This window comes from Musa acuminata, chromosome BXJ2-1 (genome assembly GCF_036884655.1).
Source record: "Musa acuminata AAA Group cultivar baxijiao chromosome BXJ2-1, Cavendish_Baxijiao_AAA, whole genome shotgun sequence".
Taxonomy (NCBI): domain Eukaryota; kingdom Viridiplantae; phylum Streptophyta; class Magnoliopsida; order Zingiberales; family Musaceae; genus Musa; species Musa acuminata.
In genome coordinates, this window is record NC_088338.1 from 4064030 (window position 1) to 4083907 (window position 19878).

Genomic DNA, 19878 nt, shown 5'->3' on the forward strand with positions numbered 1-19878 from the left:
CTAGGGGCCAATGAATGAAAGGCGACTGGTGCCACCTTATCCTCATAGCCCTCATCTCGTGGCATAGGTGATCAATGATAAAGATCGTTAGAGGCCTACCTAGGTAGAGGTGGACGAGTGAGAGAGGCATAGACAAATAAATTCTATCAAGCCTAAATGTGACAACAACTGTCTATCAAAATTTTTGGAAATGGGGTATTATTCTGTATTTCTCGAAGCTTAAAACTTTTTATGAGAATTTATAATAATAATAATAATAATAATAATAATAACCCTTCCTATAGCTCACGTGCATTGCACGCTCCAACTGCCGGTTTTTTTGATTTTTTGTTGGGATGGAGGGAGGGAAAGCAAGAAAGCAGAGGCTCTCCGCCACCCTCGCGGCTCCGTTGCCCCTCCTCGAATGCCGCCTTCCGGTACCTCCTTCTTCCTCTCCATCTCTCGCTGCGAAAACTTAATTTTATAGGAACAAGCGAATGGATTCCAGTGGAGCAAGCGAGGGTTCCCTTCTCACGGCGTCGGCACCCTCCTCCTTTCTCCCACCTCTAGCTGTGCGCCTCACCATGGAAACATCGACCAAGCCCTAGATCCCCTCCTCCCAAGATGGTTCGCTGTCTTCCGCCATCGCTGATTTTCTTGTTGTTTCTGCGTCTCTCCAATCTGGTCCGCGGCAGGACCGATTCGTCTGATGGTAAGCGATTTCCGTATTTCTCCCTTCTCGATGGCTCGTCTTGTGTACTGTTCTTCCTCTTTGCGAGTATGATTAGATTTATTCTGTTAACGATCGATTGATGTAGTATTGCAATGAAACATTAGATGGAATGTTTAAGTGAACCCGGAAGACATGGAAGGAATTAAAGATTACACCTGAGATCAGAAAAGAATATATTGTTGTGTCAATTTGATTAGTTTCTTAATGCGATTGGAGTTAATTGGGCGTGCCCCTGGTTGATGTGTTGAATTTGTGTATATGCATGTGTAATTGCATTCATATTTATGTTCTATGAACAACAGCTGCTGTCTGCGTAACTTCTATTGTTTTATGTAGTTACCAGATTGAGATGGGCCATTGGTTAAACTATTAGCTTAACTGGTTGGATAAAATCATGAATATAATATATTTAATATATAGAATGGAATAGGTAGTTACCTTAGGTTTAATATTTATTTTTAAAAATAGAATATATTAATATATCATTTTAAAAATCTAAAACATATGGATAATATCATGAATAGAATTTTTTGTAATATAGTAAAAGAGAATGGTAAGGGTGATGTTAACAAGAGAATAACCAGGACGATAGGGCTTTTCATCTCTTTTATCCTTATAATGAAAATACTTAACTGACCTTTAAAAAAATCAATTTTTTTTGTAACAATAAAGTGTCGACTGTTTTTCAGTCTTTTTAAGGTTCATACTCTCCAACTAGTAAACCAAACCAGTAGGGTGTCCTGTTCTTGTTTTTTTCTTTTTGTGTCTGAATAGTCTCTCCCTTCAGTCTGAGTATCATAACTATGGTTCTGATCCATCGATATGGTCCTTTCCAAATAATCAACACTCTTCAGATTTTGGGCTTTCTGCTTTCCTTTGATACTGTTGGTTTGTTGCTTTTGCAGTTTCTGCCTTGAATGTTATGTATAGCAGCTTAAACTCCCCCTCTCAGTTGACCGGTTGGGGTTCCAGCGGTGGTGATCCCTGTGGCAATGATTGGAAAGGCATCAAATGCTCTGGCTCATCCGTGACAGAAATGTAAGGAATTTCTTTTTTCTTGGATTCTTATGGTTCCTGGCTTTGGTTGCTGTGGTTCAGTCATTGCCATCCATTTATCCAAGACAACTCTCTAAAATGTGCTTTATGTGGTCATATATGTAGATGATCATGTGATCACCTTAAACAATGTCTTTTAGTAATTATATGGTTTGACTGCACATGCCAAAGATGCAACCATGTATTCTGTCTATCCTCATCATGTCACTGCTTGTGCAGATTATGTTTTCACATAGGCTGTTTCACTCTTTGCAATTTGTGCTGTAATATGTATGCCATGAAAAGTATTACATTAGTCTCTTGAACCTCATCTTTTTCTTATTACTTTTCAATTAAATCACATTGAAATGTTTATACTTATTCGTTAATTATCTAATTTGACTGTTGTTGTTACCTGCTTGAATTCAACTAGAGTTTGTGGTGGTGGAGGAACTGAACATACTTAATGTTCAAAGTTTGGTTGTAACTTGTTACCGTACATACTTCACTATGATTATGATGAATGTTTTAAACTCTAATATAAGCTGCAGATGCAGATTTGTGACTTGTGGGCTGCGCATACAGTGTTGCAGGCCTTCAGAACATTGCTCAAAATGTTAAAATTATCAGTGTTAGAATTTTCCAGGCTACGACTCTAACAGCTAAATATCAATAACTCTTACACTGTGAAGAAAAGAAAGTTGCTTGATTATGCTTTTAATAATGTACTGCATTATGCTTTTTACTATTGTAGCTTAAAATTAAAGGAAAAACAGTACATGGAACTTTTTATAGGAGGATGGTAAATGATCGAGAAAAAGAAACACATACTGTTTCTTCGGTTTGCAGGCTTTAGTGCCTTGGTATAATCTAATATTCTGGTTCATTTCACAAGAGTGATTATTAATGATTACCCTTTCACATTAATATTTTGGTAGGCAATTTGTGAAAGCTGCTTTATATTTTTGCCATTGCTTTACTGATGGCACTTAATTGGATATATATTTCTGTCAACCAGAAAACTCTCAGGTCTTGGATTGACCGGTACAATGGGTTACCAACTGTCAAGCTTGACTTCAGTAACTTATTTGTAAGAACTAACTTGCTATTTCTTTAGACATATTGATGTTGCAACCTAACATGCCTTTTCTTGGTCTTAGTACAGTGATTTGAGCAAGAACAATCTTCAGGGCGATGTACCTTACCAACTTCCACCTAATGCCATTCATATGTAAGTCCCACCTTAAAACATGCATATATCTATCATATTTATTCTCTAGCTAGCAATTCTAACCTTATGTGCATGTTGCAAGAGTACAAAAAGTCGAGTGAAACCTAAATTTTATCTACAATGAATCAGTTTGGTGGACTTTCGTAGTTGAAATCAAGTTCAGTTACTATTTGGAACTCTATGGTTGCATGACTTGCATATACATGAGATTTTAATCTCTGTATGGTCAAATTGCTAACATATTAATAGAATATCAATGTTTGCCAGAATTTAGCTTGACATTTTATCTTGTGCAGAAATCTTGCTGGAAATGCACTTACTGGAGGGGTTCCTTATTCAATTTCTCAGATGACTGATCTTAACTATTTGTAAGATGAATTTGATTTTCGTTGCATAAGCTCCTACGTGCATCCTTGGTTCTTAATGATAAGTCAGTTGATGGTGGAATGCAGAAATCTTGCCAATAACCAGCTCAGTGGTCAGTTGACTGATGTGTTCGGAAAACTTCATAGTCTCTCATTGCTGTAAGATAACTTCTTCTTTATTATTATGTAATTAGACAATCAAATTCATTTGAAATAAAGAAAAAAAAATTGCTATTGTACTTCCAGTGATTTATGACCCACCAAAGTAGTTTCTTTTATGAAACTATACGTTTTGGTTTTAGTGATCCTTATCAGCCGATCCCATTAGAATGAAAAAGTTATACCATTAATACATTTGAAATTCTTTTTCCTCAATCTATCATCTTTTTGTCTTGGTTATGGTTTTTAATTTCGTCTGGTTCGGTACGATTTGACTGGTATATACTTTTCTATGTTATATATTGCATATATTGGGATGCGTGTGTGTATCTATTCACATGTGTTTATATAGGCACATCTAGCCTTCTTTTGGCAAATACATGGATTAATTTGTTCTACAGATTCTTTCAAAAGAATATACATAAAGAAATTGGAGCCACCCTCTATGCTACCTCCTTTGTTTGATGACCGTATTTAGAAGAGCAAATCCCTTCTACCTGAAGTCTTATTATGGAAATAGTTTCCGCTGAAAAATATAAGAATACAGATCTTAGATGAGATTTCTATTCCTAGATATGTGATAAGAGAATAAATCTTGGTTTAGTGATGCTGATCTGCATATTTCTAATGTTGGTTTAGTGATGCAGTGGTTGTGGTTTAGGAGGATCTTTTTGGTGAAGCTTAGTTGGGTTCCTTAAACCAATCTCACTGTATCATACCATGCTTAAATATGCCTCAGGAATTGGCAAATACCATGAAAGTCATATCCATTATGAGACTACACCAGGGCGTTAAATTGATGGTGCACTTATCTACACTGCTGGACTGGTGAGGGTTTATTAATATGACAACAAAGGCATGTTGTGAAAAAGGAGTAATAGTCATTAAGATAAGGCAGTTTATGTACTTATATTGTTCACCTGTTTATGTATTTTTTAATAGTCAACGTGAAGGTCATTTCTTTTTAGTCCTTGGATTTGACCTGTTATACATTGAATACATTTTCATATTTATGTTGTTTGGAATTTTGGCCAATTGGGTGATCTTTCACTTAAAAAATCGTGAGTTCTCACAAAGTGATTTCCCAACATCACAATTTTGCTATGACTAAGAATTCAGAAATTAAATAATGAGTCTGTCTTTTTAATTTAATTCAGAAATTAAATTATATATGACATTTTTTCTTATATGGACTTTGTGCATATGACCATACTCTATTATGACATCAGGGATCTCTCATTCAACCACTTCTCAGGTAACCTGCCTCAGAGCTTCGGATCTCTCTCAAGTCTCAAAACTTTGTAAGGAACAGAAGTTTTCTTTTAATCTATCTTCTTGAGCTCCTGTTGAACTAATTTTGTGTATATTTGAATTTACAGGAATATACAGAACAATCAGTTTAGTGGTTCACTTGGTGTTCTTGCCCCTCTTTCTCTCGAAGATCTGTAAGTATTGATGAATAATTAGATCATGACTCAATGCCCCTTTCATCCGCTTGGAAACTTGGATGGTGTATTGTTTCAAGTGTAACTACATATCATTTGTTGTTTAATTATACTAAAAGAAGGTTCCTTGGAAGCTAATGGTTCATTTTTCTCTTTTTGTTGAATATGAAAAGTAATTGGATTGCCATGATTGTAAATATGGATAATTTTAATATAAATCCATTTCTACTCACTTTAAGTTGGAATTATCAAGTGAAGATGATCATCTGATTTAGAGAAATCTTTTGGATGCTTATTAGAAGTTAATAAATGATGCTAAAAATTGTGTTCAAGGAATCAGAAATACAAAAGTAACATAGTTTCAAGCAAGGTTCGCAATACCGTACCGTACCGGAGTTTCGACCTGGGCTCGGTACCGGTACGGTATGGTATACCGCTCGGTACACCCAGGTGTACCGAGCGGTATATTCAGGCGTGCCGAGCACTGTAGCAGTTGTCGGAACGGTAACATATGGTTCGCGTACCGAAAGTCTGGCGGACCGGTACGTACCGCCCGTACCGCCCGTACCGCCCGTATCTAACAGTTTATATCTTGGAATAGGAAGTCTCATTCAGTAGTTTGTTAAGATTGTTGTGCTTTTGCCAATACATCCTATTTTTCTAGTATATATTTTCTCATGGTTTACTGTTGAATTCTTTAAATTTTTTAGAGTTGCTTGCTTGTTATAAGCCAGCAAACTCACTAATTATCTGAGCAATCTTTAACCAGGTTTTCTTGTTTTTCTTCCAGAAATATTCAGAACAACCATTTCACGGGTTGGATTCCCAACAAATTGAGAAGTATAGATAATCTTAAGTGAGCAGGATTGAGCCTTTTTTTTTTTGGGTTCTTTTCTAGTTTTATGGATTTGCTGCTTTGTCTAATCCTTTCTGATGGCTACTAATTTCTTTCGTAAGGGTTGATGGAAATTCTTGGTCATCTGGACCAGCTCCTCCAGGTATGTCTAAAGCTGCAGACAGAACTGGTGGAAGCTCATCCACAAATAAACATTCAGGGATGAAAGCTGCAGCCATTGCTGTGATCGTGATAGCTGTCTTAGTTGCGATTCTCATTATGATGGCTCTGCTTAAGCGAAGATCTTCAGCTTCATCTTGTTATATTGACGAACAACATAGCCAGAACAGGTCATTTACACCTCTGGTAGACGATGAGTTTGCAGGTAGTTTCTTTCATGTTGTAAATTGTCCAGAATCTTTATGTTATATTATCAGATAGCTGCTCTTATACAAATTCTGATTGTAGTATCATTTACGCTTCTAGTATGCAAAAAGTTTTTAGTTTGTTTCTTCCATCGCATTAAAGCTCCAGAAACTTTGTAATGTTATCATATGGCTGTTCATATATGATTTCTGTTTGTAGTAAAGAAACTGTAAACTCATGGATATATGATTCTATATTCATTCTACAAAACTCAAATCGAAAAAGAATCTCATATGATATCACTATCTAATTTGGATCTGACAGCCTACCAATACTCACCTGGTGCAAAATCCAACTTGTAAGATCATGCTGAAGTAATTTTTTGGTAAGAGAATGATGTGTTAAGTTGTTTTTAGTAGCTTGTAGATAGTCAATTTTGTCATGCATATCGCTGATGATACACCAAGAGTTGTGCTGGCATTAGTGGCAGGTATAGGTAATAATGTTTCAATGGGAAGATACCTGTTATTTGACATAAAGGATATTCAAGCATGTTACATGGGATACCGATATTCATTAGGAGCAACAAATCTAAGTGATTGTATTTAGGCACTTAATCTTTTACTCCAGCAATATGATGTGGTTCGCTAAAGCTTAAAAGTGAAATTTACTGTTCATTTTACATGGATCCTTGTTTATTTTAATGTGAATAGTTTGAAGGTTAACCATAGAATACACAGAAGGTCCACATTGTTGGTAGTCAATCAGGATCTTGTTTATAGGCATATAATAGAAAGTAGAATGCTTAAATTGTAGAGGCCTTTGGAGTGGCATGATCGTCGCGTGTTCCTTTTTATATGACAATCATAAGGTTACCTGTGCTTTATGGATCAAAATGTTTAGTAGTTACAAAGAGAAGTTTGGTAGTTGCAAAACCATACGTACAAAGAGTTGCTGAGATGACTATATCAAGGTGGAAGCATGAGATTTTTGAAGAAATAAAAATATTACATTTCTCAAATGTTAAGATAGTACTGAAGATTTAATGAGGAAGTCTAAGAATGAGAAAGACCATTCAAGATGGCATGCTGTGTTTAAGGGAGGTTTGGAGATTACTGGTTAGCTGAGGTGAGTAAATTTGGAATCATGGCACGAGGGTGGAGAAAGGCTTAATAAAATTTTATTTGAAACAATAAAAAGAGATTGATAATTGTTTGAACAAAAGTGTTGCTATATATAACTATATTTATGGAAAAAGATCTATGTACCAAGCCCTAGATAGTTGAGACCTTATGCTTGTTCTTGTTGTAGGCATTTTAATGGAAATATACAACCTGATATGATCTTGGTTTACTTTTGAATCCAGAAGCAAGTTGACTTCCATATAGAGTAGGCATGTTGATTCAACAGACATCTGAAGGTGATTATTCAGTTCTAAATTCTAGTAAGGAGTCGAGAGGATTCATTTTGCTATTTATGGTAATTATTTATATGTTACCCCATCTTATGGTGAGAGATCGAAACATGGCAACTCATTTCACCATTATCTTTTTGTTAGTTTAGCAGGAGAGTTATTGTCCCACAGAATTCTTTGTCAAGTTCAGGGTTGTTACTGTTCAAGTTGCTCTAACCCCAGTAAGAAGTTCATTGAAGTTTTAGGTTCTTTCCTAATAAATTCACTCTCTTTAACTATTGTCTACGGAAAGTGCATAAGAACTGAATAACTTAAATTCTGTATTTTAGATGAGATTCTATTTGCTAGTTGATGTTTTAATAGCATCTTATATTGTAATGAAGCCCATTTTGTACAAGCAATTTATTGAATTATCTGATGATTGACTAGAGATTTCTTATTTAATGGATTCTACCATAACTTGGTGGACATTTTATATTGCCATTGATGTGTACATAGTAAAATCGACCTGGTTGCCGAAGTTTTTTGACTTTTGTTCAGTTCTGTCAATACTAATATTCTTGTTCTACTCCTTTTTCTGTCAAAAAGAAGTCAATTTGCAACTTTTGATTTGGTCTTGAATTCTGATAATGATAATTTCTGGAACTCATATCTGATGAGTCAAAATTTCTGTTTTCATTTAGTTCATTTATATGTCTCTCTTGGAGATTTTCTCTTTCACAGTCATTATTAAAAAAATTATGCTCCTTTCATAATCTGTTATGGAATCTGCTTGCAGGGCTTAAGGATTCGTCTTCTTCAGTTGACATGAAAGCTTTTGAAAATCCTTCCTTGGATCTAAAAACACCATTGGCTGATACTCAAAAACCGTTAAGTGATAATCAGTTTGCAAAAAGATCTAATTCCAGAAGAAGCACAGACCACATTAGTCCCACAATTTATTCTTTAGCAGATTTGCAAGCTGCTACCTTGAGTTTCAGTGCTAGCCGCCTTCTTGGGCAAGGGAACATTGGACGCACATACAAGGCAAAATCTGCTGATGGAAAGGTACATTTATGCTTGGAAAATTTTGCATTTATCTGAAAATGCCCTGAGATAGCTGTCTCTATCTTTCTCTCTTATCACACAAATAATGGTGTATATACCAAAGTTTACACTTTACAGTACCACCATGTATGGTTTAGTACCTGCAATATTTACTGGTTTGATAGCCTACCGGCATGTGGATCACAGTACAACCTAGTCGTACGTCCTGTAGAAGGCTTATACCACTAGGTACAAGGTCTATACCATCTGGTCCACCTAGTACAAGGTGTGCACTAGTACAAGGTCTACATCATTCGGTGCAGGGTTTGTATCGGACAATAACGTCTTTATTTTCCAAACAATACATTGGTATGACTCAGATCCATACTGGAACTGGTACTTGTTCGATATCCGAAATTTAAAACCTTAATATATTTTATGAGAGTGATTTCATTTGTAAGGGTAAGACCAAGGTTTTTAATTTCGAATGATACCGCCCGTACCGATCCACTAGCAAACCGGTACGTGGACCACTCGCTACCAGGTGATATCGTCGATTGGGGTTGTTTCCGCCCCGTTACCATGCGAAATCGGTCGGTGACGGTTGATTTCGATTGTCGTCACCCGCTACGGGGCGGTATTAGCCGAGGGAGAAGGAAGAAGGGGAAGAAGAAAAGAGAGAACCTGGAGATCCGTCGTCGCCCTCCCTCGCCGGACGCCGCATATGAGATGTTGCCTCCTCGTTTGAGGCGACGAGGCCTCGGTATCATCGGCGACTTCTCCTCATCCACGCGAGGAGAAAAAACGAGGCGACGTCGCCCTTCTTTTTATTTTTTAACTTATTATTATTATTATTATTATTATTATTATTATTATTATATATATATATATATATATACATATATATATACATATACATATACATACATACATACACACCGAACGGTATGCCAGAGCGCATCGCTCGGTATACTCGTACCGTATCGAACTGAGCTCGATAATCTGGTACGATATAAAATTGCAAACCTTGGGTAAGACCACGCATATTGATCCTCTCCAGATGCGGCATTGGTGGGAGTGTTATGCACTTGGTTTATTCTTTAATATCCATATGCTCTGAAAGTACACAGCCATGAGTACAAACGTCATGAAATGTGAGTAATGTGCTATGTTTTGCAACAGCTGCCAGTGAAATAAGGCTGTCATGTTAGGGTCATACGAGCATGAATCTAACTATTGCCTTTTTGTTGTGTTTCTTCTCGTTTGCTTTATGAACTATTTGATTGGTTAATCTATCTGAATCCTTATCCATCATTCACTTAAGCAATTCCAGTTAAAAATTCCTGCACTGTGATATTCATTTGAATATTTGTGTTTTGGCTGCTAATTTATTTCTTTAGGTGTAAAGCTGATTTTCCTAGTTCATGGATTTCGTACGTGTTGAAGAAAACAGTCCTTAAATATGGTTTTATTGCTTTAAATTCTGATCCTGAATACAACTCACTTTGTCTGTAAGTACAAGGATGTTTTGTCTTGGTTCAGTTTCTCAATTCAATCTAATCTTGAACATTGGATTGTAGCTTAGTTCAAACTTCAAACTATAGAAGAGCATGGTTGCGTGCTTTGTAACAGAATCCTACATGGACAAAATGTTGTCATGCATGAATTATTGAGGGTATCTTTACGATGAGGACTTACTGAATTCAAATTGTTGGCATCAATTAAAAAGAATATTAGATTGCTTGATCATCAGGAAGTATATTTTTCACATATGTAAGTTGTGAACCGTGTTCCTCTCTTAATAAATACTTGCATTTACAATACTAACATATTTATACATTTACATTTTTACATACAGAATGTGTATACACATGTGTATCTTCGTTCATAGGTAGAGATGGACAAAACACGTATATATCAACCTTTTTATGCAAAAGGCATAACATGAATGGTTTAGGACGTTGTACTTTGGAAATGATAATGTTAATTTCGATAAAGCACATTCTAATCATCCATATACATGTTCATATTTAAAAGGTGAGATGAAAAGTTTCCTACCTACAAGAGGAGCATAAACTTTATCTCTACTCATAAAAAAATGACAAAACGACCATCTAACTTATGTAGACCTGCATTGACCCAAGCCTGATAGGCTAACTAACCCAACAACTTCGTTTAGCTTAAGCCACTCGTCAAAATGCTTAAGCTAAAGTTAATAATAATATACTCATCAAACTCTTATAAGCTAATTTTAATCTTACCCACTTTCGATGTGGGACTAATCGGAGTGTTACAATTTTTTCCACTCAAGGGCTTGTCGTCCTCGTCAAAGCCCAACATTACCTAGATCAAACTCTAGTATGGTACATGTGAGGCATAGCTCAATGGTGGCTCTACGCTTTGATGAGTTCTCTAACTCCATCCATGGGTAGCCTTTTTCTACTCGAGCTCCTTCACCATGCTTAAATACTAGGTTGGCTCTGATACCAAATGTCACGACCTGGGTCTGATAAGCTAACTGACCCATCAACTTCGTTTGATCTATGCCACTGGTCAAAATGCTTAAGCTGAAGTTGATAGTAGTACACTCATCATACTCTTATAAGCCAATCTTAGTTAGATTAAGATTGGCTTGTTTCTTTCCAATGTAAGACTAATCCGGGTGTTACACTAGCTATTATGTCCTCGAATAATATATAAGTTTGGCCATGGATAATATCTATATTGGCTATCATTAATGAGATATTTATGCAGAAATAACGCGAATTGGATCTTGCATTGGCGTGATGCAGGAGCCATTTTTGTTTTCAATATTTTATTTTATTTACAAATGTAATAGGTTGCCATCTGGCATGCCTTTAGGCTAACTACAAAGCTTGCCCAAGAAGAAGAAATGAGATTATTGGGCTTGATTGAAGAAAGCTAATTCCAATCAAGAGTCACCTAAGTACGAAAGATCATTTGTTAAACAATTGGAAGTAGAAATTCTTTAGAAAAACAAAATGGGTGATTGATCAACCCTGATGAAAGGAATACAATATTCTAAAATTGGAGGGTTCATTTAAAGGAAAACAGGTGCTAAGCAATGAAATGGTGAAGTGTTTGAAGTTTAAATATGTAAAAAGAAGTTTTGCTTCACTAATGGTGCCATGAAGTCACCTATGTGTGAGACTTGAGGGCTCTTCATCCTTAGAAGTGATTTCTAGATCCTGAGTGAGCTTCATATTTGTTCTTTATTTTAATTCTCAAAATTATTTAATATTTTCTTCTTTCATGCTAGTTAAATTTGAAACATTAATTTCAAAAAATAATAAGAAGATTTTACAGCCTTGTTGATTATTAACCAATCAGATGTTTTAGTCTCATTTTAAAATCCCTTGCATGTGTTTATCCTACATCAGTATGATATTAATAAAAACCTCAAATAATTTTGCCTACACTATTTCAACCACCCACATTTTATTGCCTCTATCCTATCAGATAACTTTGGTCAGATTATGATGAACTTACTAAAAAGTGTCTAAAGGTTAAAACATGATGCATCAATGAGGTTTATTCTATAACAAATTGGCTTGAAGAGGGTCTAAAAAGAAAAAAAGGGATTCATTTTTAAATGAAATTATAAATTTTATTTGTTATAAGCTCGTTTAAAAATTAGTGGAGACCTAGAACTTGTCTGACACTCAAATAGTTGATTCAATGAATTTGCAATTGTTAGTGCTCACTTGTATTTTCATGAATTGTGGTTGTTGATTCTTAATAATGATAAACCTTTTCCTTTTTACGCTGTGCATGGCATTATTGTTCCAATTGCAGAGCTAACTGGACATATCTGTTATTTTTGGATTGAGCATTAAGTTCTACTAGGATTGTACACAGGGATGGTTGTATATATTCCCGGAGAACTGATAGTTTAATTATGCACTAGGAAGCGACGTTGTTAAGAAGAGGTGAGGGATGAGAAGAAAGACTTCACACAAAGGAGAAGAAAGTATTGCTCATTGTTATATTCCCTTGCTCCACAATGCTATTTATACAAGTATACAAAGTTGTCAATATCCTAAATCAAGGGTGATCATGATCAATCACCCTATTAGCTTAGGTATGAAACCAATAAGTCAATGATTTTAGAGGAATTATTTCCCTAGCTGATGTGAACCCAATAATATGAAGATTATTTCTTTATAGGCCCCCGTAAGATTGGTCTTCCATCATGAATACTAATCTTGGAACAATGTCAAGTAAAATGTTGATGTGATAGCGGCTTCGTTAAGGAGTTTGCAAGTTGTTTGGCAGTATGAACATGGCTAACATGGAGTTGCTTCTAAGAAACTTGGTCACGAACAAAATGAAAGTCAATGACTATGTGCTTCATTTGCGAGTGAAAGACTGGATTAGCACAAAGGTAAATAGCACCAACATCGTCACAATATATAGTTGGAGGAGATGATTGTCCAATTTGAAGTTCACGAAGCAAGTTCTGCACCCAATTAATGTCAGCAGCAGTGGATGCAACAGCATGGTATTCAGCCTTTGTAGACGATCGAACAATAGTTTTTTGTTTTTTTGAACTCCAACTTATTGGGTTAGCTCCAAGAAAAATAATACAAGCAGAGGTCGACGTCCACTTATCAAGATTTCCAACCTAGTCTACATCAACAAAAGCTTGAAGACTTAATGGAGAGTCTTTACAAATTAAAAGACCGTAGTTTAAACTTTAAAGTACCTTTTGGGTAATGAAGGAACTGCTTGACTGCAGTCCAATGGTTTGATGATGGCCAATGTATAAACTGAGATAGTTTGTTGATTGCAAATGAAATATCTGGTCGAGTGAGGGAAAGTAACTGCAGGGCACCAAGTGTAGAGCGATAAAGAGTAGCGCCAACTAGGGGTGAGCCATCATTAAGCTTCAAGGTGGATGATGTGGACATGGGACTGAAAACTTCTTTGGCACTATCCATCTTAGCCCTGTCAAATAAATCACGTACATACTTGTGTTGTGATAAGAAAAGCCCGAATGAGGTAGGTACTGTCACAACACCAAGAAAGTAATTTAGGAGACCAAGATCCTTGATAGAAAAGCGGTTGGAGAGGGCACTTATTAATTGTCACACAAAGTCAAGCGAGCTCCCTATAATTATAATATCATCTACATAGACAAGTAGAAGTAGAGTGATATTGCCATAGTGAAGAATGAATAATGATGAATCAGATTTTGAGTTGACAAAGTCGTATGATTCCAAATATTTGCGTAATTTAGTGTACCATGCTCGTGGTGCCTAACAAAGTCCATAAAGAGTTTTTCTTAGTTTATATGCATGTGTAGGGAAGTCAGAGTTAATAAATCATGGAGGCTGTTGCATATAAATAGTATCAATAAGAGTGCCCTGTAGGAAGACATTATTGACATCTAGTTGCCCCAACGGCCAACCACAAGAAATAGCAATAGTGAGAACAATTGGTTGGTTTTACAATTGGGCTAAATGTATCAGTAAAGTCGATGTCAGGTTGTTGGTGAAATCCCTTTGCTACCTAATGAGCTTTATATCTTGCTATAAACCCATCAGGATTCCATTTGATATGAAAAATCTATTTACACCCAACATGAGAGATAGGAATTCCATTACCATCACCAATAATTGTATTATCTGTACCACCATATTCTAAATGCATGGAGAGATTCTGCAGATCAAATATGAAGTGATGAGAAACACCGGAGTCCATCACCCAACTTCTATTATTACTAGAAGATCCATTGGTCATGAAATTGGCTTGCAGCTTGTATAGTGGTTGTGGTCGTGACTTGCACATTTTGGCACTCTGACAGATCTTGTTGCAAAGTTGACAAACAACTTTCGGTTGATTGTTATATGGAGGATGCCAATTTGGATTGAAGCCACCTTGATAGGGTTTGTTATTAGCAAAATTCTTGTAGTTTTGATGTTGCCCTTTGTTAGCTTGTCCCTTTTGATTTGGATAGCCACCATTGTTTCCTCCTTTGTTTTTGTTGTTGGATTTTTTGTTATATTGAGCAGTGATGATTGCTTTTTCCTTCTTGGGCTCTTCTTGATTGAGAAACCTCTCATGATCAGAGAGCTTATCATAAAGCTCTTCAAATGATTTAGGTGCATCTCGAGCCCTTATTGCATCATTGATTTCTTTGTACTCATCACCAAGATTATTAAGAATAGCAATAATAATCTCATCTTCATCTGAAGGAAATCCAATAAGTGCCAAGTCATTAGCACTTATTGTCTTTACCTTGATAGAACGCATATATTCGTCAATTGTCTTTCCCTCCTTTGTTGTTTTTGCAAGAGTGCTCATTAGACCAAGCATCCTTGTGCTGGATTTCTTGGCATAAATTTTCTCAAGTTTGGACCAAGCTTCGACTGATGATGTTGCGGAAGAAATTAAAGGAATGACTTGATCTGAGATAGAGGCTGTGATAGCATGAAGTAGGAGTCTATCTTGTCTTTTCCAAAGCTTCCATTCTGGGTTTGCAATAAGATCCTCCTAGGTTTTGATTATTTCAGGAGGGCACATGCTTGTTCCATCGATGAAGCCGATAAGATCATAGCCATAAAGCAGGTTGATTACTTGAGATCTCCAAGAGGTATAGTTGAGCTTGGTGAGTTTCAATGGAAGTTGTAATGTGGGGTTGATGGATACCGAATTGTTGGTTTGAAACTCACCAAGCTCGGTCGTGAAGATGGAGTTAAAGATTAAAAAAAAAAAAAGTTTGAGAAGAAACTTTGGTTACCTTGTTTGAAGGGTGAAGAAGGATGTATTGCTGCGATTGTGGATTTGGTTGCAGGTGTGCAGTGGCTGTGGACAATGCTTGTGGGTGTTGTACCTCAAAGAAGATACTTTTAGGAGTTGGAAATGATAACTAGAGGCTTTGATACCATAAAGAGAGGTTAGGGATAAGAAGAAAGACTTCACACAAAGGAAAGGAAAGTATTGCTCGTTGTTATATTCCCTTACTGCACAATGCTATTCATACAAGTTTACAAAACCTGTCAATATCCTAAATCAAGGGTGATCATAATTAATCAGCTTCTTAACTTAGGAGTTAGGAATGAAATCAATAGGTCAATGATTGTAGAGGGATTATTTTCTTAGATGGTGTGAACACAATAATATAATTGTAGCGGGATTATTTCCCTAGATGATGTGAATACAATAATCTGAAGATTATTTCTTTATAGTTGTATCAAGTGGTACCTCAGGAACTGGTAACAAGATTCATGGGCAACCAATATATTCTGCATCATATTACAAACGGACTGCATAACTTTGAGCATCCCAATGCAGGATATTATCGTCTTCTCCTTGCTGACAAGGATATGTGCACACAAAGTGCACAGACATAATAATCTTTAGGTGTATCTGTTGTAAAATGAGACAATAAGATGCATATGTCCTGGATTACCATAGATATGGGTGGAGGGAATTAAGATTATGATCATTGGCGAACATGTAGTTCTTTGGTAGGTAAAGTGAGGATATAGTTAGGAGTGCCGTGTTTAAGGATTCGCAACATTACAGAATGAAGTAATGAAGATTGAGGAATCTATTTTGTGTCTTATTATCTTGTTATGCAGTGATGATCAGGGGACATGTCTAAATCAAATGACGAGGGACAGCTGATAAGAACTAGGTCATCTTCAAGCTGATTAGCCCTGAAGTTGGTTAAAATAACTGAGGTTCCTACTTGCTAGTCCCTCTGATGCTTAAGAAAGTCTTTTGTCTAATATGATGAAAAAGATAAAGAGAGACTGTTGAGGTAGGAAAAAGAATTCCAGAGGTTGGTTGCCTCATTAGGAAGTAGATCAACTTATAAACATGTGGTGAATGATTAGTAAGTAGATCAGTTGCCAGGTTGGTCCAGGTAGTTGGCAGGACCTGTCAGGCAATTGAGCAGGAATTTCTATGGTTTTTTTATTGCCAACTTTTCTTATTTTTAGTGGTCAAGTTTTAGATCAGGTTGGTCAATATTCGGGTTGGATTTTTCCCATGCTAAAGGAGATGATACATAATGACAAGACAAATCGATGTCGTGTGCTGCAAATTGTTCCTATGATATATACCTTTTACATTGTAACTGATCAGTATCTAACATGGTTGAGTTATCAAACTTTTTTGTTATTTAATATTTCATAATTCTGATTAATTGTGGTTGAATATTCATAACTTATGTTGCTAGCCAGGTTTTGGCTGTTAAGAAGATAGAGGCATTAAGTTTATCTGGGAGGTCTTCTTATAACTTTAAGGAATTAGTCTCTGGCATTTCCAAGCTGCACCATCCAAACATTGCTGAACTTCTGGGCTATTGCTCAGAGCCTGGTTACCAACTTTTAGTCTACGAACTCCAACGGAATGGTTCTCTTCATGGTTTCTTACATTTGTCGGATGATTATAGCAAACCATTGACTTGGGAAACTCGAGTAAGAATTGCTCTTGGGACAGCTTGTGCTCTAGAGTAAGTAGATATCGTTAACATGCCATTTAAGTGGAAATGCATGATAGTGATAATGAGCATGTATTTTCTCCCTTGTACGTCTAATTTACATTGCATATTATCTTCTACCACATATATTCATTGTCAAGTCAGGCTTTGAACAGAATGAATAATCAGCAACTGTTGTTAATGTTTCCAAAAGTAAATGAAACGCAGTCACTATTTTTTCTCTTTGCAGCATCAAGTCTTGTGAAACATAGTTTATGTTACAAAATTTGTAAGTTAAGAACTTCTTACAGTTTAATTTTGCAAACTAAGCAATACTTTCTGATTCTGTTCTATGATTTTTAAATGTGAGTATGTTAGCTCTTTAATCTGTTATTCTGTGGTTAATAAATCTAATATATCTGAGCAAATTTACACATGCAATGCTAAGAGTCAAATAGTTGTCTGGTTAAATTGTTGAGTGCCTTTTGTGCAGTTTTGCAATTGGAAATGTACCTAAAGACCGTGCTTCTCTGCAGTAAATTGCTAATTAAGAAAGAGAACTATTACATCCTAAGCTCTGCTCATCAGAGCTCAAAAAAGAAGATAGAGAAGGAGGTCAGGTGTCCCTCCGCAAAACCTCTATCTGATTACATTTGGCATGATTAGCTAACCGATGAACACACGGATTAACCTTTCTACGAACATGAATTACCTTCCAAGCCTGAAACTTGCTCAACATGAACTTTTATTACTGAGTATTTCTGCAATACTATCTACTGCATTCCATAACAAACAAAAGGAAGAAAAGTATTTGGAAAAGCAATGATTTACTTGTGTTTGGCCTCTCAATCATACCTCAAGTTATGATCATCAATTTAGGAAGCCTGTATTTCAGTTTCAAAATAGACTATCATGGGATTCCCTAAATTTGAAGTTTTTGTAACCTTCTTCACATGACTGAGTCATCCAATTGTGCAGTACGATTATCCTGTGAATTCTAAATTTTGTCTAGACACAGAAGGGAGGACTAGCATTTTCTTTATAAGATGATTGTGATAACCTATTCCAAAGACTCAGTAGACACCTATTCTGGTCAGTTTTTCATGAGAGATGCAATACACTAGATGGCTTTATTGGCATATAATTTACTGATCACTATATTCAGCCAAAATAGTTGAACAAAATTGCCAAAATTTCAACATGGTCAATCTTCATGTTTCTCAGTATACCAATTTTATCATCCGGTATTTCTCAGTAGAACATGAGTCTGCTACCATATTGTACATATCTGCCTATTTAAATTGACAATCACTTTATGCTTGTTCAGGTACTTGCATGAAGTCTGCTCCCCATCTGCAATTCACAAAAACATCAAGTCTGCAAACATCTTGCTTGATGCTGAGCTAAACCCACGCTTGGCTGATTGCGGTCTAACAGTCTTCTTTGAGGTTTCAACTAAGTTCACTTCCATCGTGTGATGCAACCATGCTTGACTTTTGGGCCACAATTCTGAGTCACTGACTTCTGTCTTTTTGCAACAGGATACAAATGATAACTTGGGCCCTGGATACAATGCTCCTGAATGCACAAAACCTTCTGCCTATACAATTAAGAGTGATGTCTACAGCTTTGGAGTGGTCATGCTAGAGTTGTTGACAGGTCGTAAGCCCTACGACAGGTAATCAAATACAGGGCTAGTCACTAGAATCTTGATTTGTGGAGCTGGGATTTGGTTTTTTTTCTGTTTATCAACATGTAGTATTGCAATCTGCTGAGATGTGGAGATCTTTAATATCAAATATCATTGATTTGTGAAGGCACACAGAAATGATCTTTCACTTAGGCTAGTCCATTGAAGCTATTGAGATTTTTTTTTTCATTATAAGAAAAACGAATAAGGGCCATTGGCTATTTACTTGGGGCTTAGATGCTTGATCTTTTTTTTCTTATACTTGTCACATTTTAATCACCATTTAGAGACCAAAATGTGCATTAAATAAGGACAAACTGTCTAGAGATCATTTACTTATCTGCGTAATTCCTATGTTATTCTGTTGCAATTCAACTTCTATATGGATGTCGTGCATTCGAGGAGCCACTGCTTGTGGTTTCACCTTCATTCCATTATTTGAACTTTACTTTTAAATTTTCAGTTCTAAGCCAAGACTAGAGCAGTCATTAGTTCGATGGGCAGCACCACAACTTCATGACATCGATGCATTGGCACGGATGGTGGACCCTGCACTGCGGGGACTTTACCCGCCAAAGTCACTATCTCGATTTGCTGATGTTGTTGCTCTCTGCATCCAGGTAAAGTGCTTTCTACGCCTCTCCATTTTACTACAGTCACTGCTTGAGAATCTTGATAAGTGAGACAATTCTTCACTGCACATCTTAAGCATGACACCATGCAGTTCACAAATAACCTTTTTTTCTTATTGAGATCAACAATCATGCATAGATTTGTCCTGAAACCGTTATATCTGCAGTGGTGCTACTTGCCATTTTATTCACAGGTCACTTATTTCTGTGTTTCTTTTGATTGATCCAGTCTGAGCCTGAGTTCCGTCCTGCAATGTCCGAGGTGGTGCAAGCGCTGGTTCGTTGCGTTCAACGCCCTAGCTTTAACATGAGGATGGGTGGAGATATGAGCACTTCTCGCAGGAGCGATGATTCTGATTATGGATATAATTGAGGACTTCTTGAACTCACTGAATTTTTTATCCTTTTCAGAGCATCACAATCAATTCCATTGAATTGCTTAGTTGTCATGTTCATTGATATACGACGCTCATTGTTATCTTCACATTTCACGAGTAATTAGCCATTCGGATATGT

The 19878-nt window shown here is 36.4% G+C and overlaps 1 protein-coding gene across 1 annotated transcript; it reads left to right on the plus strand.

Annotated features, from left to right (window-relative positions):
• Positions 1-466: 466 nt before the first annotated feature.
• On the plus strand, positions 467-19848 carry LOC135598024 (protein STRUBBELIG-RECEPTOR FAMILY 5-like). The gene is made up of 16 exons (XM_065091549.1): positions 467-691; positions 1618-1750; positions 2766-2837; positions 2913-2978; positions 3275-3346; positions 3431-3502; positions 4732-4803; positions 4882-4947; positions 5738-5803; positions 5905-6167; positions 8341-8609; positions 16802-17073; positions 18368-18488; positions 18582-18718; positions 19194-19350; positions 19592-19848. The coding sequence occupies exons 1-16, from the start codon at positions 604-606 to the stop codon at positions 19733-19735; spliced, it is 2070 nt and encodes a 689-aa protein (XP_064947621.1). The 5' UTR covers positions 467-603; the 3' UTR covers positions 19736-19848.
• The last annotated feature ends 30 nt before the right edge of the window (positions 19849-19878 follow it).